Source organism: Thalassophryne amazonica, chromosome 12 (genome assembly GCF_902500255.1).
Source record: "Thalassophryne amazonica chromosome 12, fThaAma1.1, whole genome shotgun sequence".
In the NCBI taxonomy this organism is placed as follows: domain Eukaryota; kingdom Metazoa; phylum Chordata; class Actinopteri; order Batrachoidiformes; family Batrachoididae; genus Thalassophryne; species Thalassophryne amazonica.
Genome location: NC_047114.1, coordinates 69,513,855 through 69,540,567, shown reverse-complemented (window position 1 = coordinate 69,540,567; position 26,713 = coordinate 69,513,855). Strand labels below are relative to the sequence as shown.

The following is a 26,713-nucleotide window of genomic DNA, read 5'->3' as shown; positions in this document are numbered from 1 at the left end:
CATTACGTGAGAGATTATTTTTAGCCAGCTTTAGCGTCTCTGTTGGAGGTCTTGTTTGGCTGGAGCTGTGGTTGGGTGAATGGGACAAACACTGAGTTGGCTAGCCGGGGAGTAGCACAAATATACTGCAGTAAACATCTCCTGGCCTTGTAATGCGCTGAATAAACAGCGGAGCCAATTCAGCTCTGCACACGCACATATTTCAGTGCCACACACGGGTCACACACGCGTGCACACAGACAGACACAACATCAAACCCATGTATGCACAGGCATGTAAACACTAATCGTCTCTCACACATGCACACGGCTCCCCAGGCACTGACAACGAATGGAAAAGATTACCCTTTATATAAACAACAGAATTCTTACCAGTGAAACGCTGTTGGAGGTCCTGCCAATGTCTCACTCTTTCCTTTTGTCTCTTTTTAGTTGTTAGAAAACGTGGTGTAATGTTAAGTGTATCAAGTGTTGTCGTGCTGTGCATGAATGACTGAGGTGCTTATACCCTTGAGATAGACTGGCAGCCTGTCCAGGATGTACCCCACCTCTAGTCCAGTCACCGCTGGGATTGACCTCCAGCCCCCCTTAACTGGTATAAGCGGGTATAGAAAATGAATATATCTTAGATTCCAGGCACAGTATCAGAGGTCTCTGTCCAGAAGGGTCCAGCCCCAGGAACAAGATACTGTATAGTACCCTCAAACTCCGAGGCGTCTGGTAGAGAACCCGAGCTTGAGGAGCACACATACCACCTTCCCCTAGGGGTGGGGTGGTGGACGGGAATTTTTTTTTTGTTATAGATAGACAATAATAATGACTTCGATTTATAGAGCGACTTTCAAGATACCCAAAGCATTTCACAAGTTGCATTATTCATTCACAGATTGGTGGTGGTAAGGTACTGGTGTAGCCAAAGCTCCCCTGGGGCAAACTGACGGAAGCCTGGCTAGCATTCAGCACCTATGGCCACTCCGACCACCACCTCATTCATTCACAGGCAAGGGTTAGGGTTAAGTGTCTTGCCCAATGACACAACGGCAATATGCACATTTTTAACTGGTTGGGAGCCTGGATTCAAACCGTCAACCCTTCAGTCATAGGATAACCCGTTCAAACTGAGCTATTGCCGCCCCGAGATAGATAGATAGATATCATAATTGCTCATGCCTGGAAGAATCGTATAAATAGCAGTAATAAAGTGGACTGTACCATTTGTCATCCTCAGTTGAGCATCACTTTTGTCGCTGCTACAGTGTGGTGCAAGCTAAAGGATCTTGTCGTCAGTTAATTTATGTAGCTATCTAGCTTGTTTAATACACTTTACTTTCTTACCTTCAGAGATTTTGAATCAGATTGTGTCGTGTCTGCAAATGAATGTTAACATTTGCCATGAGTTACAATAACTAATGTTAGCTTGGCTAAAGCTAATTTAGTTGCTAATAATACCCAAGGACCCCCAGATAGGTAAATGTTAACAATATGATTTATGCCAGCGCAAGTCATGGATTGAGCAATGGCCAAGAAAATTAATTAGGAAATTATATTTATCCTGATGAAGTGTTTCGAGTGGAAAAGGAGGTAAACATGAAAGAGATTTGGGGGCATCTATCATGCCTAAGATGTCAACCATTTTCTGCAGACTAGTCTTTGTGAAATTAAGTTGTAGTAATAATCCTTTGAGTCATCCATCCATAGTCAACAACACTATTATCCTTGTTGGGGTTTTCAGTTGTTTGTGTTTCCTTGTCTTTTTTTTTTTTTTTTTTTTCGCATCCTTAAGTTTGGATGGCGGTTAGCATCTCACTGTCTGTGCTGCTCTGCTTTCTGTAAGTGTTTAAGTGGAGTCCTCTTTAATTTTCTTGGGGAGCTCTTTCTTGTGGCCTGCCTCCACCCCGGGCCTCCTCAGAGTGCCACTAAAATCCATGAACCCACAAAAAAACGCTCACACAATGTGAAAAACAGCTAGAGAACGTCTTGTAGCAGCAGTGGCGGCATCAAAGTGTATTGCATTTAGAAGAAGCAAAGGATCCAGTTCGTCCACGGCTTGACGTCTGGTACACAAACACCCCCCCCAAGCTGCTTCTTGTCCTATGAATTTCGAATTGTACACAAGTCTGCTTGCTATCATCAAAAATTGTATGTCTTTGAAGCTACAGTGTGTTGGATTTAGTGTTGAAGTTGCAGATTGCATTATGCCGTCCGTGGTTCCGATTTTGTTTCCCTTCACATTTTTTCCGTATTTGCCGACGGATACTCATCCTCCCTGGACTTCTCTTGTGTCATCTCTCCCTCAGGTATTTCTTTGCCGTGCTGGCCATCCTGACTGTACTGGGGATGTTGAATGGTTTGGTTCTGCTCCCAGTCCTTCTGTCCCTCATGGGCCCTCCTGCTGAAGTTACCCCTGCTGATAACACCAACTCTTTGCCCGCACCATCGCCGGAACCGCCGCTGCCACCACCCATGACCCATCATGGGTACTACACAAGTCACTGTAACGTCCCATCGGCTCACCAGCAAGCATTTTCTGAGTCATCGGACTCTGAATATTACTCTGAGATAACGACCACCTCAGGAATCGGAGAAGAGGATTATAAATACTGTGAGCAGAGCGCATACATTCCGTCGCACCCCGGCATTCCTCCATCTCACATACTCCTGGAAGCAAGCAAAAACCCCAGCTTCCCCAAACTCAAGGTACGTTATGTGACCACACAGGGAAACAAGCATGATCACCACATGGGGGAGTAGCTTCGGGGTGGATGTCTTATTTAAACACCTCTAGAAATGTTCCACACATAGCAAAAGTATTTTCAACCAAAGGAACTAATTACTTCAGAAAAAAGGATTCATTGTTTTGAAATGCTCACAGCAGTAAATGAGCCAGTTACTTTAGAAAAGAATGTATTATTTTCAAACGCAAAATGATTAACAGTTGTAGGAATTCCAAATGAACGGGATGCTTCAGAAAATGACTCACTGTTTTGAAAATGCAAGACAGTTTTAGATGTGAGAAGGTGGACCAATGGTTGAATGAAATGGTGAATGAAGTTGTTAATTATTCAAATTGTAGAATTATTAATTATGTAAATTGTAGAAAGGCCCAACCAGGGACAAGAGTTGTGAATTAGGGGTAGCTATAAACTCTTTGTGCATCACATCAGTTGCAAACACTGCTTGCTCTGTCTGATTGCATTGTCCCTGTCAAATAAACAAATAAATGAAATGAAATAAAAATGTTCGAAACACTATGATGGTGACATCTAGTGGACACTGGGATTCACTGGATTAGGAAATGATTAAATGTTTTGAAATGTTTGAAGAGCAAAATTAAACAATTGCTCCAGAAAATGAGTTCTCTGTTTTGAAACAGTCAAAGCACTAAATGAAACAATTGCTTCAGAAGGGGGTTTTGTATTGCTAAGTGCTCAAAATGCTAAATTGACTAATCATTTCAGAAAAAGAACTTTGTAAAATGCAAATGAACTAATTCACTTTAAAAAAAAAAAACAGTCAACATTTTGAAATGCTTGAATCACTAAATTCTGCAATCAATTCAGAAAATGAAGTTAAGTGATTCAGAAAATGAGTTCTCTGATTAGAAATGCTAAAAGCACTAAATAAAACAATCATTCAGATAAGAATATTTTGAAATGCTTGAATCACTAAATGACACAAATGTTTTCAGAAAAAAAGACCCTATAATGCCTGATCCAAAAATGTATGTGTCAAAATGTTCAAGTGCTTCACAAAGTGGCTCAAAACACTATGATGGTTCAGAAAAAGAGCTACTAAAATCTAAATTAAACAGTTGCTTAAAAAACAATTCTCTATTTTGAAGTGCTTGATGACCTAAATTAAACAATTGCTTCAGAAAATGAGTTGCCTGTTTTGAAGCACTGGAAACACAAAATGAACCAAACGATCCAGAGAAAGATTTGTTGTTTCAGAAATGCTCAAACTACTATGTTGGAAACATCAAGTGGATAGGGTTATCCTCCCCTCACCTGTCCCCAAAATGAATTCTTCTCTATGTCTCTTTTCTGAAAAAGTTGTGTTTTGTTGAAAGCAAACGATGAAATTATCGTTCTTTGTCATAGGTGGTGAAGCCATTCAGAGAAAATGCAACAGGAACTGGTGGACGAAGAGAAACTTTGAGTGAATCTTCTCACAGCGCAGAATCCTCGGTAAGCTCCCAGGTTACATGCTGGGACAGGACCAAGCAGGAACAACAGCAGGGCCTCCCGAGGCTCCAAGCACAGCACGGACAGAAACTGCCCAGCGACGGAACTCACTTTCCTGGGAGGACTTGTCAAAGCGGGCCCAAGCTTCAGGCTGGCAGAGGGCCTCATCCAAACAGGACTAGAGGATCAAACGATTGCAATAGCAATTTCACCCTACAGACACAACACGGGTCCTCTGCAGGACCCGTTACCATGGTCACAGCCACTGCTTCAGTAACTGTGGCCGTTCATCCAAGTTTGCCCGGGTCAACGTACCAAGGCTACACGCATGAAGGGTTTGACACGGATGGTGAGTCAGACTGTTTTGAGGCTGCTAAGAGGACGTTTGACTACAAAACAAGTTTTTCTTCATGTAAGAGAGACTCTCTAGAGCTCCAAGACTTAGAAGTGACACAAGGCCAGACCGAGCATCAACTCAGCAAGATGCAAGGTGAGCCTGCTGCCAAGTTCTTACACATTACAGCAATTTCCAAAAACCAGCCTAGAATACTCAGACCTTCAGTGCACTCACAGCTGGGCTTTATGATGTCATAAGTGTGCTAAAGAATGAAATAAAAGTGAAACTTCCTACATCTCACAGTGATTCAGCAATGGGAAAAAAGAGATCAATTCAAAATGCATCACCACCAAAATTCACTCAGTCATTCCAGGAACCAAGGAGCAACTCTCCACCAAATTTCTTCATAATCCATAAACGTTTAAGTTTTACCATTTGCAAACACACGCAGTAGAGAGCTAATGTATGAAGACTTTAGCAGCTACTGCACCATCTTGTGGTGGTTTCATTGAACTAAATTGGGCTTTTAATGACTCCCTTTCATCAATCACATTTAATTTGCAAATAATTAGAATGATAGCTCCAGTTTGACCTAAAAACAAATCAAGAAAGTCATAATGTTGAATTAAGAAACGGCAACTGTTTTCCCTTCAAATGACTTTATCACTTTGACTTTATGACTGTATCTTCTTGTTTGAATGCTAATTTTTTTTTTCTCTTCTCTTTCACCTACAGGTGGACTGAGGATGCAGGCAGCTAAAGATTGCTAGACGCTCTTGCGCCCCCTGCCTTCTCTTTCTTGAATCTCTGGCTGCTTTCTGAAGCACCTCGAGTACTCGTCGTGTCTCACGGCGGGATGTCGCATTTTGTACTTTCCACTGTGCATAGATGTCACAGAGTAGGAGAGGACTTATTCAAGGACATTATGAAAAGTGACTCCATTTAAGAATTATATAAAGCTATGAATATATATTTTAATACTAAAAAAAGAGGGAAGCTATTTAAGAGTACTGTATAACTTGGGTATACTCTTGTGTAAAAGTTGTAAAAGATTATTTGTTTCCTGTGGGGTGGTTGATGTTGTCCCCCCACCCCCCAGTGTATAGAATGCGAAATGTTATATGTAAAATATTGCCCACAAAAGTGAGATGTTATTAAGATAATAGGCTATTGAAAATACATGGTCAGTGTTTTTTGTTTTGTTTTTTGCTGCTACACTTCAAAATAATTTGATTTGCCTTAAAAATAATGCAGTATCCCCTCTTCCCCCTCACTCGAGCCAATATTTGTTCGCAGTATTACACTGAGAGAGGGTTTATTAATTTATAATATTCTACATCTCACACTCTGTTGTGCATTAAATATAAATGTGATCAAACGTAAGCACGCAGCATGTATTATTACCTTCAATATGTCCCCATTTTAGAGCTTTGTATTATGCTTAAACCGACATGGTGGAATTTACCACGATACCTAATGTAGAGGTTTCAAATTGCAACCAAACTGATAACCAATCCTCAACCCTACCTTTCCAAAAATCCACTTGTGTGCTTACAACAAAGCTGAAAAAGATACATTACAATGAAGACACTGTTAATGTTGATTATAAACTTCTACAGACTATGAAGCATGAGGGTTAGCGAGCTAGCTGGTATTGCTGTCACTGTCTAGCTCAGTGATGTCTGCAAAGATGGAATTATTGAATGATAATGCACACACAGTTAGCAAACTAGATGTCGCTAATCTTAATTTAATCTGTATTATAAAAAAAAATACAACAAATTGGGGTGGAGGAGGAATGTCCGAGTTCATAATGCTAGCAAACTTCGCTAGCGCTGGTCAGGAGCACACATAAATATTCATATTATGTAAACATATGGCCTTTTCCATGTTATCCAATTCACATCTTTTTTGAGAATAGAATTACAGTTCATTAGATGGGTTACAATTTGAAACTTTCAGTGTTGTCAAAAATACCATCATGGCGCTTTAAGTTTTTCTTTCCTTGAGGTTTTTTTTTGTTGTTTTTGTTTTTTTGTTTTTTTTTTGGTCACACACAGCTTTGGACACAGAATCTTATGCAGTAATAAACTAATTTCTTGATTTGTAATCTTACTTTATTTTATTTTTGTTATTATGACCAACTGTTTGAAGATTTTTGGCCTTGCTAGCAAACATGCTAGCACATTATGTGTTGTTATTCACGTTGTCTCATTGTTCTCTGCAGTTTTACACTACTTGAAGGAATTATTTGTTAATTTTGCAGTTTTTGTAAATTCTACAGCGGGTGATATTCATATTTGTGTTCACCTGTATGTAATTCAAAAGGGAATGATCAAATCCAATGCAAAGGGAGTTGCTTTTTATGGCTGCTTTCTGAGATGCTTCGTCAATAAGACCCCATGCAATTATAGAAATGTTATTATTTGCAGTTTTTAGACTAGCTCTGCAAGTCCTCCAATTTTTTTTTACTTATCTTTTTAATTTCTCAACCATTTAATTAATTTAAGCTATAATATGCCACATCAGATTTTGCTTAATTATTACAGTTTTGTGTATCATCATTCCATTGTTGTTCCGTATTTGGTCTCATCACTGCCACGATAAATTGCAGGGGAAAACTTGCAATTTGGTTTTTTTTTGTTGTTGTTGTTTGTTTGTTTGTTTTTTTGTTTGTTTTTTAATGGCAGCTTTGGTTGTGTTTGGTTTTTGTAAATATGAAACAAACATTCTGTAGCTACTTTGCAGTTGTGAATAATTACACAAAATTTGCAGTTTCATCTGACTTGTTTTTTGTTTTTGTTTTTTTTGAGGGAGGGAGTTGAGGGGATGCACCTGCATTGATTTGTAGTTTATGTCAAAAAAAAAATGTTAATGTCCTGCCATATAAATTATTTATATTAAAAAATTTTATTTTTGTAGGTTGTACAGATGTTAGCAACTAGACTGAAGTTCTATTTTTAAAGAGTAAATATATATTATATATAAATATATCTATTTGTTGCCAAGTTTGTTCTTTTGCTTTGTTGTTTGGTTTTCTTTGCATTTTGGGGGTGGTGTGGGTGGGGTCATGGGCAGCAGGGTGGGGTTGACACGAAATGAGATCAGATGTTTAAAAAAAATTCAAAGGATACAGCTTGAGGACCATGAAGTAGAAGGTTGTTATTTTGAAGTTTCTTCTTCACTCTTCCTTCTTCAGTGTCTTTTTTTAAATGTTTTTGTCCATGTCTAAAACACTGTGACTTCTGAAAACTATGCTCAACAAAACCTTCATGTGATCCCTCACCTGCTATAGAAATTTAACTAACAAAATAAAATAAGTAAAAAAAAGGTGGTGTTTTTGTGGTCTGTGCTGATTGTTTCCAGTGTGTCTGTGTGTGATTCCTGTGTGGCCTAAAAGGTCAATACTGTTACCACAAATGCAGATTGGTTAATATACAACCTGGCTGTACCTTCTGGCTAACTGTTAATTGACTGACACAGAGTGTTTAACCCTCTGGGGTCCGAGGGCATTTTTTGGACAGTTCACTCGCCTGGCATAAATGTTTTATTATTAACAGCTCTCCCTGCATCCCACAATCAAGTTGTATGTCTCTTTTTTCAGGACAATCTGTGCTTTCATAATATATATGCTTTTGTTGTGTTTTATAAGTGTAATAAAGGTTTACAATAAAAAATAAGGAAGGAAAAAGTAAAGCGGAAAATAATTTTCCACACACATTTATCCAAAACACACAGCAAACTATAATAACCAACTGTTTTGACACTTTATAAAGGTAATTTGAGGTCTTGTGTGAAAGACTGTACAACAAAAAGGTTCAAACAATAAACACAAATGCACATTTTGAACAATATATACAAAATGGTCTATGTGTTTTTTTTGTCTTCATGGTAAAAGCAACAGAGTTATCCAGTAACATTCACATGCAAACTAGTGGAGCAATCCTGATAGATACACACTCTTTGTTTGAGCACATGAGATTGTCATCAGAGGCTCTCCGTCTGCTTTCACTGATCGCTGTGCGTAATGGCGCAGGGCGCATTGGAGCCCAATAGTATGTACTCATTGGAGCACCCAGGGGGCTATTCAACCGGTCCAACTAGTAACATATCACTCCTGAAAACGATCTTTGGCTTTTCACGTGAGGTGAATCTGCCCTACGATTGGATTTTGGAAAACCATGTGACGGTGAACCGATTCCGATTGGACACTCACATTGCGCATGTCATCACAAAGCTTCTATGAGGAGTACAAAGATGGCTGATGGCGGGCTTGAAAGTCTGCGGAGTTACCTTTTCAGCAAAAAAAGTAAGTTTCTATCTCATATCAGTAAAAAAGTTATTCATAATTTAGTAAAGCTTGGTCTTAGCCGTCGTATACGACGGCATTGGCCCCAGAGGGTTAATAGTTAATAGCTGAGATGTGAAGAAGGTTTCCAAATTACACTGAAAAAAAAAGAATAGTTGAACCAACTTAAATTATTTTAATTGGTATCACCTGAATGAATTAAGTTTTTTGAACTTAAGTGAGTAAGTTAGATCAACTCTAGCTTACATACTAAAGTTAGATCAACTCTAGCTTATACATACTAAAGTTCCAACAGCTTAATTCATTTTAATGTTACCAATTCAATTTGATTCAATTTGGACCAGCCTTGGTGACTAAGGACAAAGTGACCTGATTTTGTTAAAGACTGAGTAAAAGTCAAGGTCACAGGCTAAAATCCAAATTTTGGCCCAATACCTACAGTGATGAAAATAAGTATTTGAACACCCTGCGATTTTGCAAGTTCTCCCACTTAGAAATCATGGAGGGGTCTGAAATTTTCATCTTAGGTGCATGTCCAATGTGAGAGACATATTCTAAAAAAAAAAAAATCCGGAAATCACAATATATGATTTTTTTTTATAATTTATTTGTATGTTACTGCTGCAAATAAGTATTTGAACACCTGTGAAAATCAATGTTAATATCTGGTACAGTAGCCTTTGTTTGCAATTACAGAGGTCAAATGTTTCCTGTAGTTTTTCACCAGGTTTGCACACACTGCAGCAGGGATTTTGGTCCACTCCTCCATACAGATCTTCTCCAAATCTTTCAGGTTTGGAGTTTCAGCTCCGTCCAAGGATTTTCTATTGAGTTCAGGTCTAAAGACTGGCCAGGCCACTCCAGGACCTTGAAATGCTTCTTACGGAGCCCCTCCTTAGTTGCCCTGGCTGTGTGTTTGGGGTCATTGTCATGCTGGAAGACCCAGCCATGACCCATCTTCAATGCTCTTACTGAGGGAAGGAGGTTGTTTGCCAAAATCTCGCAATACATGACCCCATCCATCCTCCCTTCAATACGGTGCAGTCATCCTGTCCCCTTTGCAGAAGAGCACCCCCAGAGTACGATGTTTCCACCCCCATGCTTCACGGTTGGGATGGTTTTCTTGGGGTTGTTTTCATCCTCTAAACATGGTAAGTGGAGTTGATTCCAAAAAGCTCTATTCTAGTCTCATCTGACCACATGACCTTCTCCCATGCCTCCTGTGGATCATCCATATGGTCACTGGTGAACTTCAAACAGGCCTGGACATGTGCTGGCTTGAGCAGGGGGACCTTGCTGCCCTGCAGGATTTTAAACCATGACAGCATCATGTGTTACTAATGTAATCTTTGTGACTGTGGTCCCAGCTTTCTTCAGGTCATTGACCAGGTCCTCCTGTGTAGTTCTGAGCTTTCTCAGAATCATCCTTACCCCACAAAGTGAGAACTTGCATGGAACCCCAGACCGAGGGAGACTGACAGTCATCTTGTGTTTCTTCCACTTTCTAATAAATAATCATAACAGTTGTTCTCTTCTGCCAAGCTGCTTGCCTGTTGTCCTGTAGTCCATCCCAGCCTTGTGCAGGTCTACAGTTTTGTTCCTGGTGTCCTTAGACAGCTCTTTGGTCTTGGCTATGGTGGACAGGTTGGAGTGTGATTGATTGAGTGTGTGAACAGGTGTCTTTTATACAGGTAACAAATTCAAACAGGTGCAATTAATACAGGTAAAGAGTCCAGAATAAGAGGGCTTCTTAAAGAAAAATGAACAGGTCTGTGTGAGCCAGAATTCTTGCTGGTTGGCAGGTGTTCAAATACTTATTTGCAGCAGTAACATACAAATAAATTATTAAAAAATCATACATTGTGAATTCCCGATTTTTTTTTTTTTTTAGATTATGTCTCTCACAGTGGACATACACCTAAGATGAAAATTTCAGACCCCTCCATGATTTCTAAGTGGGAGAACTTGCAAAGTCGCAGGGTGTTCCTCACTGTATCATACCAGTCGACCAGGTAGCTCAATCCTGGAGTTTGATTCCCAATCCTTGGACAGGACACTTTGAACTGCACTGTCCCAGTTCACTCAGCTGTAAAAGGGAAGTTACCTCTTTTGGAGTGGCGTCCCATACAGGGAAAGTTGTGGACTCTCATCCGCTTTACGCCAAAGAATCGGGGGTAAGCACAGGCACCAACTGGTCTCAGAACTTATATAGGGCTTTAAAGGACTTGTATATACGAGATAGTTAAAAGTTAGTTAAAGAGTTAAAGATACACCAGTAGTCATTACTAAACATCATCGTCAGCATTGCATTTATATTGGTCACATGATATTTTAATTTTGGGTGATCTTGAAAGGTCAAACTAATTTAGACTGGCTATTTTGAGGAGTTAGAGATACAATAGTGACAATGAAATACTAATCTTGAGTCATGTCAATTGTATCTGGGTCACATGAAGTTTGACCTTCATAGTCAAGTTATTCAATTTTGGACAAACTTCACCAAATAAGCAAATATTCCTATAACAATGAATCACAAATTAATAAATTGTCAGGAAAGTGTGGACTGAAAAATCTGATTTGGGGATAATGATTTGTAGCAGCATTGCCAAATAATCAAACCCGAGGTGTTCTCCGATATTGGAAGGACCTAAAAGTGGTTGGAAACTCAGACTGCAGTTCCATTTGCCATGAATGTTATAAACAGTTCCTAGAGGATGATTTTAGGAATTTTGTTGACACCAGCCTTTTATGTGCCTGTGATTGACAATTGGCTAGATAACATTTGTACCACTTTCTTAAGAAACAAGGGCGTTGGTGAGGGTACACCTTACCCATGTGAAGCGCCTTGGGGCATTGTATGTTATGTTATGTTGGCGCTATATAAATAAATAGAATTGAATTGTATTGAAATATAATCTCAGGGGCTGATTGGAAACTTTTTAGTCTTATTTCATGTTTCCAAGCAGATGAACCATAGTGATTTTGGATATACTAAGTTTCCTCTAGCATCACCCCTAAACTTTATGCATACACACCGTGGCATGAAAACATTTGAGTTTATATACGAGGTCTATGATGAAAAAAGCGGTCCTTTTTATTTTTTTCAAAAAATAAATGGATTTGATTCATATGTTTTTATGTCAGACAAGCTTGAACCCTCATGCGCATGCGTGAGTTTTTTCACGTGTGTCGGTGACGTCATTTGCCTGTGGGCAGGCCTTGAGTGAGGAGTGCTCCACCCCGCCCGTCGGAATCTCTTTGTCTGAATAACCGCTGCGGACGGCGCGCGTTGCTTTATCAACATTTTTTCTGGACCTGTGAGGGATATCCGAGTGGACACTATTCGAGAAATTAAGCTGGTTTTCGGTGAAAAGTTTAACGGCTGATGAGAGATTATGGGGCGTTTCTGTCGCTGTAAGGACTTCCCACGGAGCGGGACGTCGCGCAGCGCTTCCAGGCGCCGTCGTCGGCCTGTTTCGACCTGAAAACATTCTAATTTAAGGCTTAATTCACCCAGGATTTTCGTGAGAGAACAGAAAAGATTCAGAAGAGGCCGGCATGAGGACTTTATGCGGACATTCTACTGTTTAAGGACATTTTGTAATGAAAGACGTGCGCGCCAATTCGCCGAGTCGTTTCCGTGACGACTCGGCAAATCTGTGTGCGCCGCGACAGGAAAAACACCTCCGTGTTGAAAACTATTTGTAAACTTCAGGCGGCTTTTGATGGCTTTCAACAAGTGAGTAACTGAGAAATTGTTTAACAGCTTGGGCATGTTCCAACTTGCCTGTTAAGGTTTCCAACGGAGGTGTTTTTCCTGTCACAACCCCCCGCGGTCGGGTCCGGCCCGAAATGCGACGTCCGCACGTTCTTTCATTACAAAATGTCCGTTAACAATGGAATGTCTGAATAAACTCCTCATGCCGACTTCTTCTGAAAGTTCTCTGTTCTCTGATGACTTACTGGGTCAACAGAGCCTGAAATGTGGAAGTTTTCAACTTGAAACGGCGAGATGCTGCAGCCTCAAAGCACAGATCGCCGTCAGGCGCCGTGGGCCGTCCTTAAAGCAACACTACAGACCAAAATCTCTCATCAGCCATTAAAACTTTTACCGAAAACCAGCTGAATTTATCGAAAGGTGTCCACTCAGTTGTGCCTTACAGTTTTTGAAAAAATTTTGATCAAACAAAGCAGCAGTCTCTGAGCCATTCCTAGACAATGAAAAAACGACGAGAGGGTGGGCGACTCCTCACTCAAAGACTGCCCACAGGTGAATGACGTAACCGACAGGCGTGAAAAAACTCTCGCATGCCCACGAGGGTTCAAGCATGTCTGATGTAATCACACGTGATTCAAATCCATATGGTTTTTGAAAAAAATAATAAGGTCCGTTACTTTTATCACAGACCTCGTATATTTTAATCCTTTATGACAACAATTTTAAATGAAGAACACAGACTTTTCTAACATAGAATTTCTAAAATTGTACCCTTTAAACTGACAGTAAAAATAAATCTCTACAACATGTTTGATATAAAAATATCAAAGCTGAAATAATGGACACTGTTTATTATAACATAACTAAATCAAAAATTTTACAGGTAGTTTTCTTTAAACCAGTCACGGAAAGGAAACATGAATATATCCAACTAACAGAATATGTCTTGGACTTTATTTACCGCAGCACCATAAGTGGCCATCAGTATCCTGTGATTTGCAACAAAGCTTCACAAGCAGTTATGTTATGGCTGTTGCACGGTGCATCCAGAAAGTATTCACAGCATTTCATTTTTTCCACTTTTTGTTACGTTACAGCCGTATTCTCAAAATTCTACTCACAACACCCCATAATGACATGAAAAAAGTTTTTTTTTATTTTTGCAAATTTATTTAAAATTTAAAACTAAGAAATCATGTGTACATAAGTATTCACACCCTTTGCTCAATATGTTGTTGCACCTTTGGCAGAAATTACAGCCTCAAGTCTTCTTGATTATGATGCCACAAGCTTTGTGCACCTATCTTTGGGAAGTTGATGGGGAGCGTCAATGCACAGCCATTTTCAGATCTCTCCAGAGACGTTCAATCAGATTCAAGTCTGGGCTCTGGCTGGGCCACTCAAGGACATTCACAGAGTTGTCCTGAAGCAACTCTTTTGATATCTTGGCTGTGTGCTTAGAGTAATTGTCCTACTGAAAGATGAATCGTCTCCCCAGTCTGAGGTCAAGAGCGCTCTGGAGCGGTTTTTCATCCAGGATGTCTCTGTACATTGCTGCATTCATCTTTCCCTCAATCCTGACTAGTCTCCCAGTTCCTGCCACTGAAAAACATTCGCACAGCATGATGCTGCCACCACCATGCTTCACTGTAGGGATGGTGCCTGGTTTCCTCCAAACATGGTCTGAGAGTCCTTCAGGTGCCTTTTGGGAAACTCCAAGTGGGCTGCCATGTACCTTTTACTAAGGAGTGGCTTCTGCCTGGCCACTTTACCATACAGGCCTGATTGGTGGATTGCAGCAGAAATGTCCTTCTGGAAGGTTCTCCTCTCTCCACAGAGGAATGCTGAAGCTCTGACAGAGTGACCATCGAGTTCTTGGTCACCTCCCTGACTAAAATCGCTGAGAAGGGCTCCAGATTTTCTTTCACTAAAACATCAAATCTGGGCTTGCATCTCAGATGTACCTTCTGGCAAATTGCACCTGAACTTTTAGGTCTTCTTTTAAAGAATTTTTTGTTATATTGAGAAGCCTGTTTTACTTTTTGCATTTGAAATTGCCATGAACAAATTAATGTGTGGAATACCAAGGGGCCCAATATTTTCAGAGGGCGCTGTATGTAACACTTTTGTATAACAGTTCTCACTTCATGAAAAAATGATGTGACACTGAAAACCAGCCTTGGTCACTAGTTTCCTAGAGCATTTTTGCGACTCACCTACCTGTGTCAACCACTGAGCCACGACCACACTCAAACACAAATACAGGTCCTAATCACTCAGACATATAGTCCACCACCTTCATGCACACTGTGCACACAAATAGCAGGCCCACCTGTGCAGATGAAAGGTAGACGCTGTAAATTCCTTTGCTTCCCACGCAACAGCTCCTCATCTGGAAGCCCCAGAAAAACAGCCCCCATCCAAATCTGATACCTCAGCAATTGGCACCAGTGCATGCTCCCAGACCTGACCCTGACCTAAGATATATGTTGCCCAATCGTTCTGTCACAGAAAATGAGCAGTTCAAGGAAATCATTGAAGCTCCAATAGAGCATATATAAACTAATGTCCACAAATCTTTGTCACAGGCATCTATGTGACGACTACTCCCTGTGTTTTTACCATGTCACAGCCAGTGGGCCAGACATCACTATGATCAGAGAGTCAGTCAATCAGTCTGTCAATCAGTCAATCATGGGACATTTCAATTGCGAGCTAAATAACTTTGTTTGTAAATGCCCGATTGTCACCATACTCGAGATATTACACATAGTCACCCCAAGACATCTATCAATCAGTCAATCATGGGACATTTCAATTGCGAGCTAAATAACTTTGTTTATAAATGTCCGATTGTCACCAAACTTGAGATATTATACCTAGTCACCCCAAGAGACCTATCAATCAGTCAATCATGGGGCATTTCAGTTGCGAGCTAAATAAATTTGTTTATAAATGTCTGATTGTCACCAAACTTGAGATAATATACATAGTCACCCCAAGAGACCTACCAATCAGTCAACCATGGGACATTTCAATTGCAAGCTAAATAACTTTGTTTGTAAATGACTGATTGTCACCAAACTTGAGATATGAATGACACATGGTCACCCCAAAACCCCTATTAATTATGGGGTCAAATGTTAACTGTAAAGGACTCTCTGTAAGTCATATTCCCTGTGTTTTTACCATGTCACATCCAGTGGGCTAGACATCACTATGATCAGGGAGTCAATCAATCAGTTAGTCAATCAGTCAATCATGGCACATTTCAACTGCGAGCTAAATAACTTTGTTTGTAAATGCCCGATTGTCACCAAACTTGACATATTACACATAGTCACCCCAAGAGACCTATCAATCAGTCAATCATGGGACATTTCAATTGCAAGCTAAATAACTTTTTTTTGTAAATGACCGATTGTCACCAAACTTGAGATATTATACATAGTCACCCCAAGAGACCTACCAATCAGTCAATCATGGGACATTTCAATTGCACGCTAAATAACTGTTTGTAAATGAACGATTGTCACCAAACTTGAGATATGCATTACACATGGTCACCCCAAAACCCCTATTAATTATGGGGTCAAATGTTAACTGTAAAAGACTCTCTGCAAGTCATATTCCCTGTGTTTTTACCACGTCACATCCAGTGGGCTAGACATCACTATGATCAGCGAGCCAGTCACTCAGTCAGTCAGTCAATCAGTCAATCATGGGACATTAAATTGCAAGCTAAATAACTTCGTTTGTAAATGTCCGATTGTCACCAAACTTGAGATATTACACATAGTCACCTCAAGACGCCTATTAATTATGGGGTCAAATGTTAAAAGTAAAGGTCATTGTGGCATACTCTGTAAAAGATCTTGTGAGTGCAATACATTTTTTTAAACTGCCCAATTGTCACCAAACTTGCTATATGTGCTAGGTATGTATATTACAGCCCAGTCTCTCGTTTTTCTCATGTTTTTTTTTTCGTGCTCCCATCACGAAGTGATTCAAATTTTCATGACGGGGTTACTCACTATTACTAACCCCACTCCTAGTCCCAACCCTAACGTTAACCATAACTTAACCCTACTCCTTCCCCCAACCCTAACCATAACTACCCCTGACCCCCCCCCCCCCCCCCCCGCTTCACTTTTAATTTCGTGCAGCCCTCACGGAATGTATTAGAATGAATTTGTGCTGCCGTGATGAAAATGAGGCGCTTTCATGACAATATCACGAACCAATAGATTAATGTACATTTTGTGCTGCTGAATCACGACATGCCGTGAGACTGGGTTGTATATTACTGTTAACTACATGAAGCCTATTGGCTTGCTCTTGCTGCTTTCCCAACACGCAGGGTAATAAGACAAAAATGCAGCCCTCAAAAATGCCTCATAATGAACAATGCAGGGGTTGGGTGGTAGTTGTATCATATTGTATGTTCTAGTCACCACCACAGCATGAGTAACCACCAGGCACCTAAGTGGCTCTACTCTACTCTTTTCTACTCTTCTATTTTACTCTTCCTTTTTAGATATTTAGATATAACTTAGTATACTAGCATAGTTCCACCCTAGAATTGGAATATAATATATAAGATATACCTTACTGAATTTTCATGTTTCCCAAGCGCTGTTTTTTTTTTTTTTTTTTTTTTTTTTCTGTGCAGTACTGCTGTTACAATGGATGCGAAGAAGCTCAGCAGTTTCTGTGTGTGGGCTCAGATGGCTGTGATAGTTCAGATAACACGAGCTCAGTGCCGGCTCCTGAACTGAGTGTAAAGGTGAGATCAATGGAGGAAAAGAAAACAGAATGAAAGAAAGAAAGACCAAACCTGTGATCTCCTGGTGCTGCTGTGTGTCTGTGTGCTGCCTGGGTGGCCCAGGGATGAGCAGCCATTGTTGCTGAAATTCAGTAGAGCTGATTAGGAAAGAAATGTGCATTAGTGCATGCTTGCATAAACATGCACTGGGATGCATGTGCTGTGGGGAGTGCAGATGGTGTTTGTATTTGTACTTGTGCACTGAAAAGCAGAAAAATAAGGGAATTAGCTATAAAAACAAGAGAAATCTCCATGAAAGCTGTAGTCATTATGTCATTAAGTAACACTGGTAAGGTCAGGTCAGCTGTGGGAGCGTGTGCTGGTGCTGTGCGCCCACGGCACTACAGAACCATCGTGGGTCCTGTATGGTAGCTACCCATGAAGACAACCCTCCACATCTCCTGAAAGCAAACATTCTGTTGCAGCCAGGTGAAACGTTGACGTTGTCCAATGACTGGAATCCTCATCATGTCCAGACAAACATGCCACATGGACAAAATGTTATAGCTGACATTCCCTCACAATGCAAGTGATAGTCCTTATCTTAGTCTGCATAAACAACCAGTCAGCTGACATACAGGCATTCCAATGGTACACAAGGATCCTCCAAAGAAATCTCATCATCACCTTCTGTCACTGGTTAGTATTCAAGTCTCACAACCATAAAGTAAGACAGGAAGCACCATGAACCAAATGGCTTGGACCTTCATTCCACTTCAAAGATATTGGCATCGCCATACACTTCTGTCCAGCAGCCTCATGATTCCAAAAGCTCTTCCCAGGCATCTCTCGATCTCAAAGGCAGAGGACCCAAGAAACTGGCTTATCAGCAGTGTTGCCAAAGTAACTTTGAAAAGTTACTTTATTAGTTACTTTATACAGTTATATTTTACACTTACTTCATACAGTTCCTTCATTAGCAGCTGAGGACAACTTGTCGGCAGCTGCTGAATGTATTAAAGTAACTCACAATCTAACTTGGTTATTTTTAAGACTGAGCACTACGACTATTAGTTACTTTGCTGATTACTCAATCTTAACAGTAAAGGCCCCCTGACACGAGCATGTTTTTGATTCATGCAACAGCACGACCTGTGTCGTGATGATCTCCACCCGCTGTGTTCACAGCCGTTCTTTGTTCTATCAGCTGCCACATGCTCTGCGCTGGACACTGCGTATATAAAATAATTATTTCGTGGTGGATTAATAATTTTTTTCTGCAAATTGGCCATTGAAAACCGCTCTAATCTCTTCCTGAATCACAGAGGAGGCTGCAGCCGGAGCTGTTCGTGGGCGCCTAACAAGCTGCAGAAAGCATTTTGAACTGTCTAAAAAGGTAATTATTTGTCTTGTTTACATTGTCATGGCTTGATAAAACAGTTGCATGTTTTTCCTTCTTGTCTGCAGCTGTTAAAGTATTTATTTTTATGTTTATAACAGGTTTAACTTCTTGTTATAATCCTTCAGACGAGCTGCGCTCTGATGCGATACGCTGACGTCACCACTTGCTCTGTTCACTTCTTCTTTACTCCACTTGACGAGCTGCACGTCGTGTTGGAGATTAGATCGTGCCACACTGCATGACATTTATGCGTGAAAGATTTTTTTGAACATTTCAAAATTCTCTGTGCGCAGTATAGCGCGCACCGGTGCCCCTCTGGTGTCCTGTCTGCACCCGATAAAGACGAGTTTACTCTCCAGCATGACACATCACAATGCAGGTCGTGCTGTTGTTGTGCTAGTTACCTTATTAGTTACATTACTTATTAGTTGCAAGTTGTCAGCAGCTTCTAATGAAGTAACTGCATAAAGCTGCTAATGAAGTAACTGTTCAAAGCAACTAAAAAAGTAACTAATAAAGCAACTTTTCAAAGTTATTTTGCAACACTGCTTATCAGTAGCCAACAGTGTACCGAGTCAATACTAAAAGTTAGCGGTTAGCAGTAACTTCTGCTAATTTGTTAGTAGTTTAGCTTTATAAAAGTTAGCTTTTCAGTTAGCGGTTTAACTTTTCGGTTAGCTGTGTCCACCACTGCTGCTAAGATAAGTGCATGTCTCTACAAATTTGGCATTTTCAACACATACAGGTACACTTCTGATGGCTGAGTTCAGGAAGTCACTGAAAGCCTAGATCTTAGTCTTGATCCAGGACAAACCCAGCAAAGATCACATCACCACCTGCGAGGTCAAGATAAGTAAACCTTTCCTGCCAACAAAAGCACCTAAACCGCTGGTTTTCACAACCCTATGTAAAACCCAGTCCGTGATGTACACCAGTATTCATGGGAAAAAGTCAGAGATTCTGCCCCCAATCTGCACAGCACTCACAGTACCTTTGTATAGGCTAGCTATGATGTCCAGCAACTTCGTGGGGATCCTGTGAAATCCCACAATGTCAAGGAGAGCAGCCCAGCCAACCAAATCTGATGCTTTGCTGAAATCAAAACAATGAAGCACTGCTGATATTTGTGCTTGCATTCAATGAGTAACTGATGGTTGACTTCTTGGGTGTGAAGCTAAACTGGCTCGTGATTGGATTAATCATTGCAAGCAGCTTTCCTGTTCCTTTGCAGAGGGATACAACAAATTTTCTCTTCCAGTCCAGAGAGATAAGTTTTTTTTTTTTTTTTTGCAGTTACAGGAGAAAAATATCTCCCCTTGCTTGAAGAAGCTCAGCTCCAGTACCGCAGATCCCTGGAGCTTTCCCCACCCCTAACTGTTTCACTGCCTTTGCAATGTCACCAGCAGTTTGTGGTTCACAGTTGACTGGCGAATCATCCACAAGAAACCTGGAACTGGAGATGTCCAACATCCCAGTAGAAAGATCAGCTCTATACAACTACTCAAACTTGCTGGCTCAATGGGACAAGAGAGACATCCATCATGACTGAACCTGCACCACAATCACATACATCTCCACAATTTCTCTTTAAGCACCCTATTGTAAGTTTTCTCTAAATACACAAATACACAATGCAATTCCTCCTGGTTTTCACGATATGTCTTCACCATTATTCTCAAAACAAGCACTGCATAGTGCTCTTTCTTGGCATGAAACCATATTGATGTTCACAGATCTTCATTTATCCTCTAGGCCTAGCTTTCACAATTCTTTCCCAGAACGCTATCCTGTGGTTGGTCAACTTTAATCCCCTGTTTAATCCAGTATTACCACAGTTCTGCACATCACCCTTATTTTAAGACTAAATGTGAGCTCACATTTCAAGATTGTATCAGTCCAAGAATGTAATAATCTAACAATCCAAAGTTAAAAAACAATCTTTACATTCATCTCTCCAAAACATCTCCACTGCTCTACTGGTATGTCATCTGGTCCAACCGCCTTTCCACTCTTAATCTACTTAAATAACTGCTTTGATAAACACTATTTTGAAATCATAAATGAAACAATTGTTTTCAAAATGCTTGGAACTCTTCGACATCTGGTGGAAAGAGGTTCCCATTCCCGTCCTGTTGCTTTCCCAGTCATAGGCATAATTCCCTTTTAGTTACCACTCATGGCTTAATTTTTGGATTCTAACAGCAATATTTTCTGTTTATTCTTTGTTTTTCTTAAGTTTTACCTTTTGACCGATCCATCAGTTATTTGCTTTCTCATCATTCTGTGAAAAGAAGCGCCCTTCTTAGAACAACGTTGTGCGTATTCATGCCACGATCGCACAGGGCACCGGATTGTTGCTCTAACTGAGTTCTTCTAATCATCTCTCACAGAAACAGAGGAAGAAGTACATCAACATTTACTTGTGTTTGTAATCTGTGTGTCGTGTGTTTGATATACCTTGGCCGTGACCGAGTCTATTGAGAGGTGGCGGTTGGAGGGGGTAGGAGGAATACAAAGTTCCAGGCAATCATGCAGACTGGCGGGAGGGCCCCTATGGTGTAAACATGTTTTAAATAAACAGGAACCAGCGTAATGCCCTTTTAATTGATTCATTCTGTGCGTTTGTGTTTACAGAAGGGCCTAAATATGAGCCTCGTAAGGCAGAGGCCTCGTGTTTAAAAAAAGGGTTTGTTTAGTTCAAACAATAACAGTTTGAACGCCAGATGCAATTGCGATTGAGTCACGATGTGTCATGGTCTTCTGTTTCGTTGCTTTTTTTTGTTGTTGTTTGCATTTTCATGTGCATGTGCAATTCCATTGGAGGCCTCACTCTCGGTGGAGGATAAAGGGGCGAGAGCAGCTATCCCACCGTCTCCTCTCTACAATTTGTAGGCCAGTCGAGGTTTAAATTGCAGCCACAGTGTAATGATATGGTGGCATGGCATTGAGGGGCCCTCAAAGCGGAGGGTGGGGGCCGGTAATTAAACATATGCAGACACAAGAGAGGCACACACGCAGTTAGCAAGAAAGAGAGAGAGAGAGAGAGCAAAGCTAAACACATCCAAGAAGGGTAGTAAAAGCTAATGAAGGCTCAGTACTAGGCTGGCAGAGACGGCCATTTAATGTGGTGAGGAGGAGAAGGAGGAGGACTGGAGCAAAAGGGTTGAGCCTCACTCTGCAGTAAGTGAGGCAAACCAGAGGATAAACTAGAATTGACAACATGCATGATTGTGGCTTTTTAATATCTTCCATCTCAGAGGTCGGCCAAATCATTTAATCAACGAAGAGAAAAGGGGCAAATAAAGATATTAACAGGTTTTAAGCTAAATTTAAACATAGGTAGGAGTCAGTTAATGCCTCTCTGAGCCAAATGGAGCTTATTTTTACCTGAGGCCATCAAATATGGACATCAGGTAATGCGAAGGATTTTCGTCTGTCCATCTGTCTGTGCTCAGCATAAGTCTAGTCCTTGTACTGCCAGGGTCTTCAAATTCACAGGAAACATTCTTGGGACACAGACCTTGGACAAATTCAAAGATGGCTAACCTTTACCTACAGTGCTGTGAAAAAGTGTTTGCCCCCTTGACCTTTTACATGTTAGATTTTTATTAGGACATCAAAAAACAAAACAAAAATTCAGGCCTTGTATATTAGAATTTCCAAAATCAGGCTCTTTAAACTCACAGTGAAAGTAAATCTCTACAGTCTGATATAAATTAATTAAAAATCTAAAAGCTAAAATGATGGTGTGAATAAGTAAGTGCCCCCTTTAGTATAGCACATATAAACCATCACTTTTATATACAGTTTTCCTCAGACAAGTCAGGGGATGGATACGTGAACATTCCCAAGACACTGACTATGTCTTGGACATTATTTACATGAATTAGGAAGAAATACAAACAGTATACCACTCTGGTAAATCTGTGTGGAGTAGAAGTGTTTATTTCTCACTAGCTTTTACATGATAAATGACAAAGAGGTTATACTGACACACAAATTAGAGTTTTGCAGCTAGCTAAAACAGCCTGTAACATCATCATGCTAGCGTCTGCGAAATGTCTTCGAAATCACTACAGAGGTGTATAGGTTCCAAATACAGTGTTTATTTCTCACTAGCTTTTACATAATAAATGACAAAGAGGTTATACTGACACACAAATAAAATGGAGTTTTGTAGCTAGCTAAAACAGCCTGTAACATCATCATGCTAGCGTCTGCGAAATGTCTTCGAGATCACTGCAGAGGTGTATAGGTTCCAAATACAGTGTTTATTTCTTGCTAACTTTTACATAATATATGAGAAACTTGTTATATCTATATACAGAAAGGGCTACATCTGTCTGTCTGTCTGTCTGTCTGTCCGGGATAAACTCCCAAACTATAATATGTAGCCCTAAAAAAAAAAATGTATATATATATATATTCTGAATCATGACATGGGGAACAAACTGGTACCATTTTTTAAAAAGTTGAACTGAAAATTACCCCCCAAAATAGCCATTTATGTAAGACCATACAGTGTTGTATCATGTGCGGTAAACTCCCAAACTATAATATGTAGCCCTAAAAACGATATATATTCTGAATCCTCATGACATGGGAAACAAACTGGTACCATTTTTTTAAAAGTTGAATTGAAACTTACCCCCCAAAATGGCCTTTTATGTAAGACCATACAGTGTTGTATGTGTTGGCCATCTCTGTTTATTTAATCCCTTCCTTGACTGTCCTGTACAACCCAGTTTGCCTTCCTGTCTGAATACATTAATTTTATGTTTGTAAAATTGCAATGTAAAAACAGTGAAATACACCACTACCTCAATCTTGATTCATTGATATCTACCTTTACTGTTACCTACCTTTTGTGTGTAATTTTGTTACAAAATTGATTGCAAAACAAAGTCTACATGAAGGACTTCAAATGTGTTTGTCTTTTAACCAAGTATTTCCACTTAGTTTGGAGAGTCCACCTCTTATAGTCCTGCTGGACAAACTTTAGCCCATTAACTATTATATTTATAAGACACCAGCATTACAAAAACAAATGTTGGGCAATTGTTTTGATTCAAATGATTGGCATTTGGCTTATGTCTAAAACAGGTTAACCCGGGCAGCGCCGGGTACCCAGTAAATGCATAAATGAAGTGATTTAGAGAGACCTGCCACTGCCATCACGGTGCAGCTCTACTATGATTGGATCCCCCCACTCAAAAAAAAAAAAAGAAAAAGAAAAAAGAAACGGATAGATTTAAACAGATTGTGACATTTTAACCTCTTAAAATACCTCTTAAAATAGATCAAGGTTAGCCATCTTTGAACTTGTCCAAGGTCTGTGTCCCAAGAATGTTCCCTGTGAATTTGAAGACTCTGGCAGTAATAAGACTGGACTTATGCTGAGCACAGACAGATGGATGGACGGATGGACGCAAATCTCAATATCCGACGGCCATATTTAATGACCTTGGCTAAAAAAACTCATTTCTTGATGGGGGCATGAAAAAAAGCACAAGACTGGGCTGATGCAAACACATGAGCCCAGTAAAAAATAAAAACAGAAGAAACTCTGATGGGGGGTTAATGATGAATTTCAAAAGCACACTGACACATTTGGGTGCTATTCATGGTCTGTGGTTTTGATTGGTGTTCCATGAAAGAGGTCAACACAGAGCATCTCAAGCTAACATGTTTAAGAGTTCATAAAGTGATTGAAGTCAAGAATAGATTTTATGGGCTACTTTTAAATCGTGGATAAAAATATATACCCAGGTTTTAGGCACGTTTCATGTTCCTGTTTTGTGTGTGTTCACATTGTGGGGCCTTTTATTTTTAATTTCAAAGTGCCAACATTTTTCTTTGGTCTCCTGCATTTTATGAGAAAGTCAGGCTGAATGCAATCAGGTTTTTACCATAATTATATTATGGAGTCATTATCATCAGGTGTTTATTTATTTATTTACTAGTAGTTGGGATACTCTGCGCTGCCCGGGTTAACCTGTTTTAGACATAAGCCAAATGCCAATCATTTTAATTAAAACAACTGCTCAACATTTGTTTTTGTCATGCTGATGTCTTATAAATATAATAGTTAATGGGCTAAAGTTTGTCCAGCAGAACTATAAGCGGTTGACTCCCCAAACTAAGTGGAAACACTTGGTTAAAAGACAAATACATTTGAAGTCCATGCAGACTTTGTTTTGCAATCAAATTTATAACAAAATTATACACAAAAGGTAGGTAACAGTAAATGTAAATATCAATGAATCAAAATTGAGGTACTGGTGTATTTCACTGTTTTTACATTGCAATTTTACAAACATAAAATGAATGTATTCAGACAAGAAGGCAAACTGGGTTGTACAGGACAGTCAGGTGCTTAACAGTTGAGAACATAAAGTAGCTGAAGGAAGGGATTAAATAAAAAGAGATGGCCAACACATATACAGGGCTGGAAATTTGAATCTGCCTGGTCATACCCACAGCCTCAGCCTAAGCATGTTGTTGTTTTGCTGAGTGTGCTGTGGCTGTGCTGTGCTGAGTGTGCTGTAGAAAGGGATTAAATAAACAGAGATGGCCAACACATATACAGGACTGGAAATTTGAATCTTCCTGGTCATACCCACAGCCTCAGCCTAAGCATGTTGTTGTTTTGCTGAGTGTGCTGTGGATGTGCTGTGCTGAGTATGCTGTAGAAAGGGATTAAATAAACAGAGATGGCCAACACATATACAGGACTGGAAATTTGAATCTTCCTGGTCATACCCACAGCCTCAGCCTAAGCATGTTGTTGTTTTGCCAAGTGTGCTGTGGATGTGCTGTGCTGAGTATGCTGTAGAAAGGGATTAAATATACAGAGATGGCCAACATACAGTCTGTATTGACAGCCAACTGTCCTGGGACAAACAAATAAATAATGTAGTCTCTAAAATGGGACGGACTTTGGCAGTGATAAGAAGATGTTCAAGATATTTAACTAAACCAGTGATACCATATGTCATTCACAGTTTGGTGTTGTCTCAGTTGGATTATTGTGCAGTTGTCTGGTCAAATACTTCAGTAAATAATGTAAAAAAATTACAGCTTGTGCAAAATAAAGCTGCATGTGTGGTGTTAAAATGTGGCTTTAGGACAAGTGTGGATACAATGCATAAGCGCCTCTCTTGACTTTTGGTGAGGGACAGGTGGCTATATGCAAAAGCAAACTTTTTAAGAAATATTATTACAACTCAGATACTGTCTGTCCTTTACCAACAACTGCCTTTTAGTAAGGATACTCATTTTTATCCAACCAGGCATGCCAAAGGACTGTGTTTCATTTTGCCTAAATGTAAAACAAACCAAAGTCAACAGACAGTGATGTTTCAAGCCATGAGAGAATGGAATCATTTACCACTAAAGTTAAGGGAATTGAGCAGTGGACTGGGTTTTAAAAAGGAACTTAAAAAGTATTATCTGAGGCAAATGGTTGAAGTATTGTGATGTATTATGAATTGATTATGAATGAATTTATTCTGAATGTATTATGAATTTTCATTATGATTTACAGGCCTTAATGGAAATCTATTATGTTATTGTACTGAAAATGTGATTAAAACATGAATGGACCCCAGGAAGAGTAGCTGATGCAGTTATACTGCAGATGCTAATGGGGATCCAAATAAATAAACAAATAAACATACAGTAGTGTTCAGAATAATAGTAGTGCTATGTGACTAAAAAGATTAATCCAGGTTTTGAGTATATTTCTTATTGTTACATGGGAAACAAGGTACCAGTAGATTCAGTAGATTCTCACAAATCCAACAACACCAAGTATTCATGATATGCACACTCTTAAGGCTATGAAACTGGGCTATTAGTAAAAAAGAAAAGTAGAAAAGGGGGTGTTCACAATAATAGTAGCATCTGCTGTTGACGCTACAAACTCAAACCTGTTATGTTCAAACTGCTTTTTTAGCAATCCTGTGAATCATTAAACTAGTATTTAGTTGTATAACCA

At 39.8% G+C, this 26,713-nt stretch overlaps 1 protein-coding gene across 1 annotated transcript in view; it reads left to right on the top strand.

Moving 5' to 3' along the window:
* ptch2 (patched 2) overlaps nucleotides 1-5,834 on the top strand; it is a 44,259-nt gene extending 38,425 nt beyond the window's left edge. Inside the window, exons 21-23 of the mRNA XM_034182746.1 lie at nucleotides 2,297-2,696; nucleotides 4,100-4,673; nucleotides 5,256-5,834. Coding sequence (XP_034038637.1) covers nucleotides 2,297-2,696; nucleotides 4,100-4,673; nucleotides 5,256-5,290 — 1,009 coding nt within the window. The 3' untranslated portion in view covers nucleotides 5,291-5,834. The remainder of the gene's footprint in view (nucleotides 1-2,296; nucleotides 2,697-4,099; nucleotides 4,674-5,255) is intronic.
* The last annotated feature ends 20,879 nt before the right edge of the window (nucleotides 5,835-26,713 follow it).